Here is a 17,336-nt window from a genome sequence, read left to right on the forward strand (position 1 = left end):
TGTCCAAGTGTCATGAAAACACAACAATCACAGCTGAAGCACCAGCAGAAAACACAGCTGCAGCCACAGCCACAGCCACTAAAGCCCAAGCGACTCATCCAAGGGCTGCAGCCACAGTACAAGTATATGCCTCTAATAAAAATCATCTAAACCAATGCACTAGGAAAATGAATGATCAAAAATAACACTATGCCAAGAAAGACAAATCAATAGGCAAATAGAGACACTCTTGGGACTCTCTCTCTCTCTCTGGTGGAGAAGGGGAGGTATCATCCCTCCTTTGGGCTGTTGAATTTTGTGTCAAGTTTTATCTCCACGCTACAGTCAATCTTAAGCTTAGTAGTTGAATAATGCTATACAAATTATATATATATATATATATAATTACTTTACAAAGACTAGTACACACTAGTTCAACCTAACATCATCTTTTGAGTCATTTTCAATTAAATTGCTATTGTGTCATTAACTTAGACCCCCCCAAAAATGGTGTCTTTGAACGAGCAAAAAAAGGAAAAGATGGTGTCTTTTATAGCCTTCTATCCAACTTCTCTCAACCGATAATAATAAAAAAACAGGACTTGAAGCGCTGGATGGCAGAACCCTCAGGAAAATTTTCAGTTCGATCCCTCTATTCCCTAGCTGAATTGAATGGTGGTCAAGTGTTTCCCTCTTTAAAGTCCAATATTTTGGATGGCTAGCTTGGCTTTGAAGAGTTAATGGCTCCTAAGGATTGGTGTCTCTATAGCTTCTAATTCTAGGTTATGTCTTTTCTGTAATGATAAGCTGGAAACATCAAACCATCCCCTAATTGATTGCCATGCTGTTTGGAAAGTTTGGGCATCTATCCTAAGATGATGGGGTTTGTCATGAGTGGCTCCTATATCAATTAAGTCACTGAGTGATTGGTGGAGAAGATGGAAAAATTAAGGAAAAAGGTTGTTTGCACTACAACAAAATTGAATTTTTACGACTTGCAATGCATGCCGTAAAAACTCTTTCACAGCATGCACACAAATGCCGTTATATGACATGCCGTGGAAAGTTGAGTGTCATTTACGGTATGCAAGTAAAGTTGTAAAAAGTAATAAATTAAACATTAATGACATACTTTATATGTCGAATATAATTTTTTACGACATTTTTGTTATACCATAAATCATCATACTTTCCATGGCATAATTTTGCATGCCGTAGAAGATTAGTTTTAATATATTTATGGCATACTATGTATACCGTATATAATCTTTTACGACATTTTCTTGCATGTCATAAATCATTACACTTTTCACGACATAATTTTGTATGTCGTAAAAAGTTATTTTTAGTATATTTTTGGCATACTCTATATGCCGTATATAATCTTTTACAGTATTTTCTTACATGTCATAAATTATTACACTTTACACAGCATAATTTTGTATGTCGTAAAAGGTTATTTTTAATATATATATATATATATATAGAGAGAGAGAGAGAGAGAGAAGAAAAGCAAATTCAAAGTTCATTACATGAGTAAACTCAATATCTGAACACATGATATCACTAAAATGCCCACTTTAGTACTTGAAAAACAAATTACAAGATCAGATAGCAAATTATATGTACAAATGAAAGGAAAAAGATTATACACAACACAAGCCAGTCAAGTCTAATTCATTATTAGGAGCAACAGAGAGAGCTAAAGAATCAATTAACTTGGCCAATACAGAAAGGCCCTATGCCAATACCAATTGGAAGGATTCGAAAGCACACATTCCAGAACAACAGAAAAGCACCCAGCTTCCTGCAAAGCCACGGCAAACTCAACAACCTGCAGAAAAATAAATCCATCTTAAGAGGAAATCTCTACTTCAAAGCTTGCAAACTTATGAATTTTTTTGGAAAATATATAATAGTGGTAGGGTCATAACAGTTTTATGCACTCTGCATCACTCAGCAAATTCAAAATTGACAAAAGCTACCCAAAATTGGGAAAAAATGAAGAAAGAATATAACAAGAAAAGAAAAGAAAATGAAAAGAGACAGTGTGTACCGAAATTGACATGGACATCATCATCCACTTTGACAGAAATCAGCATCCCATTTTGCAACAGTAGTGGAGAAGAAAATTTTGGTTTTTGCAGGCAATTCATGATACCCTTCAACATGCTCCTGCAAGACAACATGACTCATGAGCACCAAAAATTGAGAAAATTTGGTGAATTGTCCACAATATTTTTTGTACATACAAGCTCTGTGCATCCTCACCAGCCTGAGGAAGTCCTTATGCTGAGAATCTTTTGAATCAATAGCTCGATCTAGTATGCTGTTAGATGTTGCACTGCACCAATCAAAACAATTGGCATTCAGCATAATTCTCAATTATACACATAGGTGCCCTATATGATGCAAATATATTGTAGCAAGAGCAAAAGTTATGTATCTTCCATTTAGTAATATTATCCTATTCGAATGGATCTACGTTGGTTTGAGTTAGGACCTGCTTTTTCTAAACCCCAAATTAAAAAGACCTCTATTTCTCAAATGAATTAGACTTTTTGAAATCTTGAAAACAAATAATTTTTGGGTATTAATGGTTAGATTGAAAACCAATACGTCGGAGAAAGGGTTAAGGTTAATTTAAACTTAGATTGGTAGGCTTTTGGGGCTAAAATGTACAATTTGAGGGCATTATGAACAATAGGCTGCAAATAGTACTTGGGGTAATTCAGACAGTGGAGGAGAAGAAGGGGAGAAGAAGTGTCTCACCCTCGTCACAAGGTTTAGTAAAATCCATACAACCACAACCTCAAATCCTCATAACTCAACTCTCCACTAAAAAGTGAAGATTATTTGCAAATCCATAGGATGCTACATTCTCCAAATTCTACAAAAAACAATGACTTCAAAATTTGGAAAGTAAAAATTTTTAACCAACTAAAATATTTTAGAACTAATAACGACTCTATAAAAGATCTAATAACATTATTTAAAGCATGGTAGTAAGACAATAGTAGTCTATTATTCACACATTGAAGCTTTCATTGTATAAAAAGAATATATTGGTCCCAACTGTGTCCTTTTCTCATAGCAGTTACTCAGAAAGTCACATGATCAATTATGTTCAATAATCAAAGTTTCTATAGGGCATGATCATGCATGAATTATTTCAATCAATGTATCACCCATTAAGCTACTCCAATATTTTTATAAAAATACCCATGTTGATTCTAGTCTTTCCAATTTTTTATGCTCATTCGATCAAATATCCTCATAAATCCCTTTCACTCTTTTCCATTTTTTATTCTCTTTCAGCTACAACTCATTTCATTATATCTCATCTAACACCAATGTTTCTCGGCTTTCCAACATTTGCTCTATGGCATTTAGGTCATTCTGTCACTATTCAACATAAATTTTCTTGTTTTCTGGTAAGTATAAATTCTCTTTAAATTTGCTGCTTTTATCATTATTAAAGCACTTAAGGTGAAAATCAAACTTTAACTATCCACCTAAAATCCAGAGGAATATCCTCCCTTAAGGTGCAAAATCAAACTTTAATTGTCCACCTCATACCCTTGAGAAAATCCTCTTCAACTACTGTCTTCTTACAAATGATTATGCTAAGGCTCCTAAGACAATAATTTACTGCATCTACATACCAGTTAAGAAACAGATGCGGAACACAACCAGAAGAGAGGAGACAACTTTAGAATTTTAAACGAAGCAACCTTGGAACCTTGTTTGGTCAAGTATGTTTTAATTAATTTTCATGGACTATAATTTACAGCATCTACATAAGACAAAATAATTGCTGCCTATAAATTTTATTACACTTTTAAGTTTCTACAACTTATAATTCTAAAAATCAAGTTAATTCCAACTCGTTTCTGTCTACAAAAACCTCCAAACTTTCCCTAACCTTCTTAAATCCTAGAACTACAAGCTCACCTTATTCAAACCAACCGTGATTTCAACCATATGGAGCAGCGATCAAAGTTTCCTTCCTAGTGCAGCTTTACATAAATTTGACATCAAAATCCACGGGAGAGTGCTTCTTGTACTTGTCCACCAACACCAATGTGGAATGCAGATCAATTAAGATTTAGTTCACCTGACCAATTGATTCATTGGCCAAATAGTTCTGCAGTTCTTAGATATACAAACAAACATCTTCATGGTAATTTAGTTTGTCTTTTTCTAGTCTCATCAAAGAACATCACACCACATAAAAGTAAATTACCCTGCAGCATGTGGTAAAGATTATTTGTGCTTGTGCCATGACTATGGTTGTTGACCACCAATGGAATGGAAATACAGTAAACAAAGAATAATCTAAAACTTGTTCATTCTCATAACAAGTGAACATCTCAAAACTTCCTGAATATTCTATTTTAATTTTTAAAGGCAATTCATGTGATAATGATACAGTTATTTGCTTAACAATGTGTATTGTTACACAAGCAGGAGCTGACTTTTGACAAATCTACATCAAGGAAAAGCGATGGATCCAACTTCAAAAAATTAATAATGAGATCATATTGCCTAAAGAATTCCTATTGTTTTCAAATAATACTAAACTAACCAACTATTGAGAAAATGCAGACAAGAGATTTACCTATGGCCGATCATGAACCAAATGATAATTCCCTTCTCTTGTTCCAATTGAAGAAGTCTCTCTCCTAATCAAACCCAAAAAGCTAGTCAAGGAAAGCCATGAAATTAAGATATAGTAGGACATACACACAAAGACAATATCAAATTATCACCTTGAGGCATCCAAGTTTGTCTAACCAAATCATGCCTCTTCCTACTACCAAAAACAGTATTAATTCCAATAACTATGAAAGCCTTCTTCCTTGCCAAGCCCTCATGAGTCAATTCGAGATGTGAGTGAACTCATCAGATCTCCTCATCTCTTGAGAACTTCGAGTAGCAGCCAGCTCCATCTGAAGCATTGAAATTGACTTGTCTAGTGATCTACCAGACCTCCGAAAAAACTGAATTATCAATACAAACTTCAATTGATCCAGTACACACGCACAAGAAAAAATACGAAGTATGACGAGTTTCAAACTCACTGAATCGTTCGATACAAAGGAGCTTGTAGAGATCAATTAGGGTTTGAGATCAATTGATTGAGAATGCATTTGGCTTGTAGTCTACGTTTCCATGGCTCTCACCAAACCCTAACTTCAAATAAAATGATGAATTCGAAGCTTTTGGGAAAATATGATAGAGACAGAGAAATTTATCAATTGGGAGAGAAAGTGAATGACATACATTGGGAGGTCATGCGAAGTCGCGCGATCAATCAAGGCAATGCTAGAAAAGAGCTCTAGAGCTCGCACTCGAAAGCTCGCACGCTGAGAGAGAGAGAGAGAGGGTTTGGGGCAAAAACATGTACAGATAGAATGAGAGGAGTTTGTGAGAGTGGTGAACAGGGCTAAAATAATTTTTTTGAGTCTTTTTTTTTTTTTTATAGTTATTGTAAGTTTTTAAATATTTTAAATAATTTTTTAACTTTTTAAATTCAAATAATTTACATATATTTAAAAGAAAAATATTTTTTAATTTTTTAAAAAAATCACTCAATTCAAAAAAATATAAAATTTAATACATTTCATATATATTATATTTTTTTTACAAATACCTTACTTTTTAGTTGTATTCAAATTAGGCACATCTAAAAAGTAAAAAATAAATAAATTATTAAATTAAGGGAAAATATCAAATCAAGGTAATTTTAAAAAAATAATAATTACAAATTAGTGAGAAGCCATATAAATATTAATCATTAAAATTACAAACTTTTTCATGAATATGTAATTTTTTTCCCAAAATCCCACTGGGTGCAATTCTCCCTTAAAAGAGACCCTAAATTATAAAATAATGTATAAATTATTTTTTACGTTGTCCTCAATTAGGAAAATCTAAAGTGAGAAGCTTGGTTGGAAATTGTTAGCTTTTTTAAATAATAAAAAAAGAAAAAAAAAATTGGCTTGAAATTTTTTTTAATAAAAGTTTTCACATGTTAATGTATGCCGTGTAAAGTTATAATATTTCACAACATGAATTGTATGTCGTCTTTAAGTGCAAATATTTTATATCATATTTTTGTATGCCATGAAAATATGCATTTTGACATGCCATAAAAAAAATTCAAATCGAATTTTTTTTTTTTTTTTTGCAAAAGTTTTCACAACATGTTAATGCATGCCGTGTAAAGTTATAATATTTTACAACATAAAATGTATGTCGTTTTAAATGCAAATATTTTACAACATATTTTTTAAGTCGTGAAAATATAGATTTTTTACGGCATGTTTTTACATGCCATAAATATATGAATTAATGACTTATATGGTATGTATGTCATTATTGAAAAACTACTAATGGCTTGCAAAAAAAAAATGTCATAGAATGTACTAATTACAACATGCATTTGATGTGTGCCGCAAAGTTGAAGCTGTAAATAGTTAATTTTTTTGTGGTGTTAATGGTTCAAAAACTTATAGATCACAAAACCAAGTAAAATAAAAAGTTGCATCCTTCAAAGAAAGCATGCATTGCTCTAGAAAATTTGAATGGGAAACAAAAAGAGTACAGAAGAAAAGAAAAGCAGATAGATGCATCAGATTCTTAAATACACAAAACATGAATTTTGGTTTTTGTTTTACCACCAAAACTACATCCCAAGAATCAACCTTTGGCACACTGATTCTAAGAGCTAGAAGAAGGAAGACTCCCACTTCCAATCCAGTTCAAAAAATGCCTACAATGTATTAGTGACCATCTTGTTACTGTCGAAAAAAAATTAAAAAATAAAAAATAAATAAATAAATAAAATTTGTAACGTTACGTACTCTGGGAATAGCCATGGCCAAAACAATATCCATTAAGCACCAACAAGAAACAAAACAATGTAACGTACTAAAACCCATGGAGAGCTTTCCAGATCATAGAAGTGCCACTGAGTCGGGAATCTTACGAGTAACATGAACATTGTAATGACCATTAGTCCAAAAAGAAACTAGCACGGATGTGAAAAGTTGGGCAACAAAACACATTAGATTATATTTTGTAGCAAGATTCCAATACGTGGAAGTTATACATACACAAGAAACCTTGAAACAAAAGTGGTGGTAAAGTTAGAAAGCGATGTTATTCTAAAATAGCCAGCATTATGTATAATATATATTGGCTCAAGAATCATCTGATACGGTATACAATTATCAATTGTGAATTTCTTCAATAATGAAGAAACAAAGGAAAAATAGAATAAATTTCTAACCTTTACTTCGCAGTAGTGGACAAGAACAATGTTCAAGCGCTCCCTGCAGCAGGTGTCATCCAAATAAGAAGCAAATGAGAATGTGCAGCAAAAGCCCTTCCAAAATAACAACTAAGGAAACAAAAATGGTCAGATTTTCATTAACTTCCATAAATTGATTCAATTTTCAAGGTGTAGTCAATTTCATGGAAGTTCATACAAGTTAACATGAGTTTACAACTATAGACATGGCTGTAATTCCAAACATTAAAATGATTAGTATGACAAAGAAAAGGGGTGAAACTTTAAACCATATTTCATCTTTTTTCCCTCACAGAAAAAGGTAATGGGATTTCCAAAGCAGCAAAACTGTTCTAGAAGCAGATATAACTAACGAACCAGATTCTACTCAGCAATTGATGTCTATTCAATGCTAAATAGTATCAGAGGACTGGACTTATGCCTGTACATGCACAAGAAGCTGCAAGTAGGCATTTACATTCAATCAACTTTTATATGCTAATACTAATTAACAGATAAACTTCATATTAAAAGCAATTGCCCAGAGGTGGTCCATAATACAGACAGATTTATATATATGTATATATATATATATATATAGAGAGAGAGAGAGAGAGAGAAGTGCAAAGATTTGACAAAATAAACACAAACTTTGATAAAAGCAAGGCAAACTTTTAGACACTCACTCTTCAAGCAACCAATAGCTTCGCCTTTGGAAATTTTCATTTTCTTCTCCATGGGCATAGTAGCAATGCAGCACATCAACACTCCCAACCTGAAAGGACATTATACAAGCAAATTACCTTGGAAGTGTAATAAAAATATACAGCATGAACTATTCATTATATCATATAGTGCAAAATTCCTGAAAGTCACAAACTTCTGTCTGGTGTAGACAAAATCAACTTAAAAAATAAAAATTGCCTTCAACAAGCATCATCCTTTCGCACAAACCTTGAGCCTTTCATGAGCTTCCTTCACTGTCTTTCCATCTTTCTTCTTCCTCCAGTTATGGCCATCTTTTCCGAAGTATCTCAATACCTTCCGAAGTATCTCAATACCTTCCGATCAAAAAGAAAAAGTGAACCACCTGAAAAGGGACATGCACGTCAAGCCAAGATACTTTGAAGATATGAGAAAATACCCTCTTCTATCCAACAAAATTTAATGGGAAAATGCCCTAAATGAAGATAATGACACATTTAGATCACAAACATGACAGCAATAAATGCCCCTACAGCTTCAAACCATGTTATTATCTATGAGTTAAACATAAGCTGCGTGCTACTCCTAACTATCTAGAATTATCAATTACAGAGAGGAAATAACCAAGGCAGCTAATTTAAAACTAAAAGGCTCTTGTAGTGAGGATAAAAAGGCAGGACTAGAAGAACCAAGACAGACAGAAAAATGCAAGGGACAAAAAGAAACAATAATGCAGACAAAAAGACCCAAGAACAAGGGCATGAACATAAAGAGATATAAATAGGCAATGCGGGATAGCTGTTAAATTGATAGAAGTGAAATAACAACTTGAAAAATGCAAGGGACAAAAACTTTATCATCCTTGGCCTTTAGAAAGTGTGCCAAAGGCAAATACAAGAAAAATATTTGAAAATAAGAGCTTAAAGACGTTAAATATAAAGAAATTACTGCTTCTCAAACTTCCCAGTTTTTCCCATACTGAACTTCTCCACTTTGAATTTACGTGTAAATGATTGACTACCTACAGCATATGTTGCACAAGTGTTGAGGAAATAAATGGCATCACACAAGTTGCAATACAGATTTGATCTTGGGTGTTAAAAAAAAAATGAAGGAAGAAGAAGAAGAAGAAGAAGAAAACAATAGAAAATAAAGCAAAAACAAATGAACTACAAACAACTTGACCAAAACAGAGTTTTATGCAAGAAGAAATTTTACCAACAGATCATTTTTACCACTCCAATCCATCTAAAAGATAATATGAAAATCACGAAAGAACTTTCCAATAAATTAAAGCAAAAAATGAAACTTCACAATTCATCAAACACTTGGCCTTCAAAAATTCTGAGGGGGACAAAAAAGTTAGGGTGGGTAGCACCTCAGCGAAATAAACAAAAATGGTTATTTGGTTAAAGTTCCTAAAGACACCTTAAACAGATGTGCACCATTGTGTATCCATACCTAAACCGTGAAGGCATTAAAAGTAACAATTCAAGAAGAAATAAATAAAAAAAAACTACAAAAACAGAGATCATTTTTGCTGAATTTACAATCAGACCAATTGATAACCAGCTTTGACGATGAACTTCAAACAAATCCATCAATAAACAAAACATATAAGCACATATTCATCCGGATTCGATCATATTCAAACAGTCCAAAATTCATTTCCACAGCAAAGAATCGATCATATGCTTCAAAACTCATCAGATCTACCGATCACAAATCGATCAATCGCGACTAAACTAATATATACGCATATACAGAGATTTGACTGTAACTTTGAAGAACCGAAGATAAGAAGAAGAAAAATATCTGATTTTTGATCAAAACCTACCTCAAAGGCCCGATCGATCAAGGCAATGCTCGCAGAACATACCTCAAACAAACTAGAACGAAGAGAGCTCGACAGCACGCATGCCGAGAGAGAGAGAGAGGGGGGGGGGGGGGGAACTTGTATAGAATGGGAGGGAGAGTAGTGAACGGGGCTTAAAATAATGTTTTTGAGTTTTTTTTTTTTTTTTTTTTTTTTTAAAGGTATTCTAAGTTTCTAAATATTTTAAATAATTTTTTTTATTTTTAAATTCAAATAATTTATATACATATTTAGAAGGAAAATATTTTTTTAATTTTTTTAAAAAGCAGCAAATTAAAAAATATATATAATTTAATACATTTCATATGTATTATATTTTTTTATAAATATTTTTCTTTTTAGCTATATCCAGATTAGGTACATCTAAAAAGTAAAAAAAATAAATAAATTATTAAAAGAAGGGAAAAAATCAAATCAAGGTAATTTAAAAAAAAAAATAATTACAAATTAGTGAGAAGCAATATAAATATTAATAATTAAAATTATAAACTTTTTCATAAATATATAAACAAAATTTCCCAAAATTTCACTGGGTTCAATTATCCCTTAAAAGGAGACACTAAATTATAAAATAATGTATAAATTATTTTTTACGTTGTCCTCAATTAGAAAATTTTAAGATGAGAAGCTTGGCTGGAAATTGTTAGTTTTTTTAAATCAAACAAAAAAAAATCGGATTCAAATTTTTTTTAATAAAAGTTTTTACGACATGCTAATGCATGCCGTGTAAAGTTATAATATTTTACGAAATGAAATGTATGTCGTTTTAAGTGCAAAGATTTTACGACATATTTTTGTATGTTGTGAAAATATGCATTTTTTACGGCATGTTTTGCATGTCATAAAACAAGTCGAATTGAATTTTTTTTTTTTTTTTGTAGAAGTTTTCACGACATGTTAATAATGCATGCCGTGTAAAGTTATAATATTTTACAATATAAAATATATGTCGTCTTAAGTGCAAATATTTTATAACATATTTTTTAAGTCGTGAAAATATACATTTTTTACGGCATACTTTTGTATGTCATAAATATTTGAATTAACGACTTACATAGTATGTATGTCATTATTGAAAAACCATTAACAGCTTGCAAAAGAAAAAAAAAATATGTCGTAGAATGTACTAATTACGACATGCATTTAAAGTATGCCTGTCACGACCCAAACCCGCCCCTATGGGTTTAGCACCATAACCGGCCAGTAATCCGAGATTACCGAAGGCCTGCTTAACAGTAATACAGAGTATAGGGGCTGGCAGAAGCCAAAACAGTAATTAAAAGATGTCTAATGAGCTGTGACAGTCTGTATGCAAAAAAACTTTTCATAATATATATATATATACATTCAGAACAGAGACAGTATGTACATACATCATTTACAAATATACGGTTAGGGTCCACCTCCCTACCATAACAGTACAGTACGATATCATTCAGTCTATACAGTATTACAAAAACAGATACAAAAAGGGAGAAAACTAAAACACCCCAAAACAGCCCTAACTTGAAGGACTTTAAACCTCGCAGTGAGGCACGTTGGTTGGCTTGACAAAAAGGGAGTTAAACCCAACGCTCCTAGCTCCGATCCGGTACTTGGACACCTACATATATATATAAGCAGTGAGCTAAAGCCCAGTGAATAACATATGTGTAAAGAGGTTAAGAATGAATGTCCTTTCAGTATTTAAAACAGTCATTTATATCAGTATAACAGTTATTCAGTCATAGCAGTCATATGTGGTACATCCAATAGCAAAGCAGTACAGTAGGTCTTAATAGACCGAACAGTCAGTTGATGGCCATCATATCAGTAAACAGTAGTGGTTCCAACGTGGGAACCGACAGAGATCTCTGTAACAGTAACAGTACAGTACAGTAACAGTAAGTTGCTATGGATGCCACGGATACAGTTCACAAATAGGACATTCATTCAGTAAACAGTGATATTTTATAAAGTAGTTCAGTCATTCATTCAGAAAGTAATTTCAATTGAACGTATCTTCACAACATTGTTACTCACAGAGTTCTAGGCTACAGATAAGCTAGAGCGTCCTCGGATGTCAACCCTACACAGTTACAAAATGAACACACACTAAGCTACACAGTTGGGAAATAATAACTTAATCCCTAATTTGCCTCAGTGTGGTTCTACAACAATATCCTCATTAAAATGCCTTAAATTAGGCCTAGGAATGCCTAGGATGGAATGAGGATGCAAGGATGCACTTTTAAACACTTAGCAAAATTTTCAGAAAAACAGGGTCCCGCTCGAGCGTGGGTTTCCCTGCTCGAGCGGACATGCAGACAAAAGAGCCCCGCTCGAGCGTCACTTCCCCCGCTCGAGCGGACTGCAAAAGTACTGGATGCTCGAAATTCACGCTCGACGAGCGCTCGACCCCCGCTCGAGCGTGTGACTCAGGTCCCCGCTTGAGGGTGCATTCCCCCGCTCGAGCAGACTGTAAAACAATGTAAAGTGCTGAGAACACGCATTTCCCGCTCGAGCGTCACTTTCCCCGCTCGAGCGGACTGCATGAACTCAGCATGTACGCTCGAGCGTGGAGTTCCCCGCTCGAGTGTGAGTTCAAAATCTGGAATTTCCAAATTCGAACCTCAAGCTCAAAATCAAGTTTTACAACATCAAATTCGATCCTCTTGAGCTAATTTTCTGGAAAACACTTGTAAACTCATAATACTACATGTTTCAAAGATCAATTTGAGAAATCAAAGCCCAAAGGTAATTCAATTAAACACATTTTCAAACAAAGCTTCAAGAACATTAATTAAATGTAACATGCATTGATTTAAACAACTTCAAGGCTTCAAATACTTGCTCCAAAGAGCCAATTCCTTCAAAATCAAGATGAATTCATGGGCTCTAACAATAGTATGGACATGCATGCAAGAATTTCCATGAAAACAACTTTAAACTTCAAGATATGCACATGCATGCATGAATTAAGCCTCTATTCAACAATCTATAACCAATTTATGATCTTAAGCTCCTATTCACCATGAACCATGCAACAATTAACTTGAATTCACAAACAAGAAGGTAAATGTCCTACCTTAGGTCTTGAATGCAAGATATGGGAGCTCAAGTATGCAAATTATCCTTTAATCCTTCAAATTTTCCTAGCAATTCTTGATGAATTCTATTCTTTCACTCCTCCCTCTCTCTAGTCGGCTTGGTGTTCAAAATGGCTGAGGAAGGTGTACGAATTAAGTGTAACAAGGCTCAAAGTGTTAGAAAAAGCGGCCCACTAAGCATGGCAATTAGGTAATTAATGTAACTAATGTAATTCAACCTTATTTAATCTGATTTAATCATACCAAATCACATTTCACTTAAATGTGCCAAAAAATCACATACTTTCTAATTAGTACAAAACACTAATCAATTTCAGATTCGGCCGTCGATAAAGCCTTCAATTTGCAGTTTAAAGCATAAAACATGAACAGATAATTATCATGATCAGTCAACAGATAGAATTGCGTTCAAACTAGCACAATCAATCAATCAGTTCAGTATTTCAGTCAGTTCAATTACTTATCATGATCAGTCTCGGTTAACAGTAATCAGTGGTGTTATTAGTAAACAGTGGTGAAGGTTGTCACAATGCCGTAAAGTTGAAGCCGTAAATAGTTAGTTTTGTTGTAATTTAAGTAAACCTTAGGGGGTGTGTTTGTAATTTACCCTTTTTTTATTACACTTATATCCCTTTGAAAATTACTATTTTGGACTCCACCACCTACCGCCTGCCTCCACTTGCTTTCCTTCTCCGTCCACCATCATTGGCACCCACCATCACGACCATCCTCGTTGGTCGCCTCCCTAGTCCCCGTCTCTTTTTCTTATTTCTCTCTCACTCTCTCTCTCTCTCTCTCCTCCATTCTTCTTTTTCTCTACCTCTTCTAAACCCTAACCCTAGATCTAGGGTTTTCAGAGAGCGCGGTGACAGTAGGTCACGATTTGAGGTGATGACAACAGCAATGGGTTGTGATTTGATGATGATGGTGGATTGATCTACAGTTTTGGAAGAAGAAGAATGAGAAAAAGGGAATAAAGATGAGAGAAGGGCAACAATGGATAGTGGGCAATGATGTGGGTTTGCGATAGTGGTATATCTAGATCTAGGGTTAGGGTTTCAGGAGAAGAAGAAGAAGAAGACAAAAAAAACGATGATGAGGAGAGGGTTAGGGTTTCTAGAACTAGGGTTAGGGTTTCGGCGGTGGTCATATGCACTGCCTCTTAATTTGATGAAATATCAATAGAATCCCGACATGCTGCCACTTCTTTTCTTCTTCTTTTTTTCGCAATGGATTTCTCTTTTATTGGTTTAAAGATAAAATATGAACATTTGATGGAATAACAAACAGGGTTGATAGGTTATGCCACAAGACAAAAGTTTTATTGATTGTCAACTACGAATAACAAGTATGGTCAGTAAAAAATTTTGAGACAAAAGTTCCATTGATTGTTGGTGGAAAGGTCATGCTATGATGTGATGACAGTTTTTTTTTTTTTTTTTTAGTTTTTGTTTTGTTTCTTTACTACTTATTTTTTTGTGGAATTTTTTCCTTTGCTTTTTATTCATAGGATTATGATTCCTCTTATATTGAATTGAGCTGGGTTGTCATGTGAATTTACTTGGATTTGTAGGATGGCAAGATGGTGTAGGAAATGTGTATATTTAAAACCAAAATTGGAAAAATTGGCATATGAGGTTAGATTGAATTTTTGTTTATAACCATCCGAGATCTAATTTTCTTGTGTTGGTTATCAAAAACTTGTGTGAGCTTTATGCAAGAAAGCGTGTTATTACTTGCCTTTTGAGTCTTTCTATTTAAGTAGTTGTAATGTGTCAGTACTTTACCTGTAGGGGTGATGAAAAGGTAGTTTATCTCCAGAACTGCCATGTGCATTCTTTCTCTTGGCATATTTAATTCTTCCATTAAGATTTTGATGTATAGCATTAAAATTTTTTTGGTGACCCCATAATTATTAACAAAAAATGCTTGAGACCCCCATTTTTTGAAGACCCCCACAACTCCCTTTGGATCTCCACCATTGATGTATATATGGGACCCACTCGTATAGCGACCCCGGTCTTTTCCCATATGATTATTGTATCCGGACTTAGGTTCCGTAGCTCCTACCATTGTATTTTGACTGTTACCGTCCTTTAATTTCCTATTTTTGAGTTGGGGGATGCAATTGGCAGGTTTGTAGCAGGTTGGTTGAGCTTGGGAGCAATGGGTTGCTGCCCAGAATTTTGACTCTTCGCTCGAGCGAGCAGTTCTTCGCTCGAGCAAGCTCTTTGTTTGGTCCGTCGCTCGAGCCAGGGTTTCTTCGATCGAGCGAGGACTGCGTTTTGTAGTTAGACCTGAGAATAGAGGTTTTTGGCTTGAGCGACCTTTTCTTCGCTCGAGCGAGTTAGTTCGTTCTTCGCTCGAGCAATAGTTCCTTCGCTCGAGCGTGTGTCTGGTTTCAGACCTGGGGGTTTGAGTTCTTCGCTCGATCGAGTTTTCTTTCGCTCGAGCGAGCTTTTGGGTTGTTGGCTCGAGCAAGACTTCCTTGGCTCGAGCATATCTTCTCTGTGTCTGGTCGCTCGAGCGACCAAGTTTTCGCTCGAGCGAGCCTGTCCAGTTTAATTAGACAGCAGCGGGTTTTGATCAGTCTTTTTCATCTTCTTTTTTATTCCAAACCCTAGGTCTGACTTCTCTCTCTCCCTACTCACCTTCTCTCTTAGGTTTGATCTATTTAGAGTGTGTTTCTACCCTAGTTGCTTTATTAAAAAGATAGAGGAAGTCGAGGGCTTTCATTTAATCTGAACATTTGGCGATTTGGAGCACATTGGTATTTGGGTATTCATCTCTGTCTTCTCCATTTGGGTTGTTTTCTTCGAGGTAGGGATTTCCTACTCCATTTTATAAGTTTTGTTCTAAGTTTTGGTATTTTGATAAGTTGGGGTTACTTTGATAATTTTGGGAAAAACCCTAGTTGTTTAAATTAATTAATTTGTATAATTGGTTTAAGGGAATTGGGGACTTTGGTTAAATTCATGAAATTGGGAAATTTAATGCTTAAATGGTGTAGTTGGATAGTGTAAATCACTCGCCCATTGAATTGTTGATATATTTATTTCCAGTCTAGAAATAACTGTTTTGGGCTATCGGTGGAGGATAGTCGTGATTGTTGTAGACATTGCATGTGGATTAGGAATAACTGAAACTAATCACATTGGTTAAGTCATTAATTTTGACTATTGCATTGATACAGAAAATACGTGTATTGATTGAGCATTGCATTTGCATACATTGATTTGTGTGGGAGGAGATAGGGGATGTACTCCACGGTTTAGGGGAAGATAGGGGATGGACCTCTAAACCGGATTTTGTTTGGGAGGAGATAGGGGATGGACTCCATTAGCATCACTTTTATGTGTACTTATTTATATAGAAGTGTTTTATTGATACAGCACTAAAATGTGTATCAATTTGGAAGTATGAAGTGTTTTGATTTGAGCCTGAGTCTCATTTGTTGGTTGATATTGGAAGAATGTGAATTTGATACATATAGTACACTGTTGTAAGTTTGGCCAGGTTCTGAGCCATATTGAATTAATATATTGGAAAGTAAAACGTGTCTTAGACATTAATGTCATGAAACTGTATAAAGATATAACTGATTATCTTGGTTAACCAATTATTGAATGCTATTGCTTTATTCAATGCTTATATTTGGTTTAGTATATCTCTACTGGGCTGTGGCTCACCCTTTATGGGAACATCATTTTCAGGTTCAGGTGATAAGCTACCTCCAAGGACTTAGCTTGGGAGGGTTTGGCTTCTGGATTTTAAAGAAGACTATCTTTAGTTAATTGTCTTTATTTATTAGTACATGTAAACATTCAAGCCTAGGGCTTTTCTTGTATTGAGTTAGAACTCATATTTTGTATCCAAGTGTTGGCTTGGAAAGATGTAAGCCTGTAGGGCATTTTATTCGATGTTACATGTAATGCTTTTATTTAGTAATACTCTGATGAATGAATTAATAAATTGTTTTTCTTTAAATAATGCATGTCAATGATATATATATATAATGGGTTGAATTTTGAGGGCGTTACAACTCGTGTATTTGTGGGGCCCACACCATCAACTGTGGAGACCCAAAAGGGGTTGTGGGGGTCTCAATCATTGTTGAATTATTAACCATTATAAAGTATGTGTTGATGTAGGATACGATTCTATTGTCTAGATGTGAATAATGTTCCACACAAGCCTGTGGTTGGTGCAGTAGTCACTGTAAGGCACTCAACTTCACAAATAATTTACATGTTATTAGGTTTTGTTTTGCCTCATTATTTCATGTTATTACCTGTGCTCGTTTGTATTAGGAAATAAAAATAGATAAGCTATTGTTCTCGTCTAAGGTGCACGTTGAGTATTAATAACAAATTGTAACAATAATAAACAG

General features: G+C 34.3%; 1 protein-coding gene across 1 annotated transcript; it reads right to left on the reverse strand.

Annotated features, from left to right (window-relative positions):
- Nucleotides 1-1,488: 1,488 nt before the first annotated feature.
- Nucleotides 1,489-13,649, reverse strand: LOC145823967 (calmodulin-binding transcription activator 3-like). The gene is made up of 9 exons (XM_082923546.1): nt 13,613-13,649; nt 8,231-8,337; nt 7,963-8,051; nt 7,277-7,319; nt 4,752-4,962; nt 4,601-4,664; nt 2,251-2,323; nt 2,036-2,154; nt 1,489-1,813 (listed from the first exon to the last, which is right to left on the reverse strand). The coding sequence occupies exons 1-5, from the start codon at nt 13,647-13,649 to the stop codon at nt 4,885-4,887; spliced, it is 354 nt and encodes a 117-aa protein (XP_082779672.1). The 3' UTR covers nt 1,489-1,813; nt 2,036-2,154; nt 2,251-2,323; nt 4,601-4,664; nt 4,752-4,884.
- Nucleotides 13,650-17,336: the final 3,687 nt, after the last annotated feature.

The sequence above is a fragment of the Camellia sinensis genome, chromosome 4 (genome assembly GCF_055761805.1).
Source record: "Camellia sinensis isolate YWXY chromosome 4, ASM5576180v1, whole genome shotgun sequence".
In the NCBI taxonomy this organism is placed as follows: domain Eukaryota; kingdom Viridiplantae; phylum Streptophyta; class Magnoliopsida; order Ericales; family Theaceae; genus Camellia; species Camellia sinensis.

Bases quoted from the DNA above. Each gene is read 5' to 3' on its own strand.
- LOC145823967 (XM_082923546.1), bottom strand. From the start codon at position 13,649: ATGGTGGACGGAGAAGGAAAGCAAGTGGAGGCAGGCG. The intron at 8,052-8,230 runs GTTTGTGCGAAA...ATGTCCTTTCAG, and splicing joins AAGCTCATGAAAGGCTCAAG to GTTGGGAGTGTTGATGTGCT. The intron at 7,320-7,962 runs GTGAGTGTCTAA...CACCTGCTGCAG, and splicing joins AGCTATTGGTTGCTTGAAGA to GGAGCGCTTGAACATTGTTC.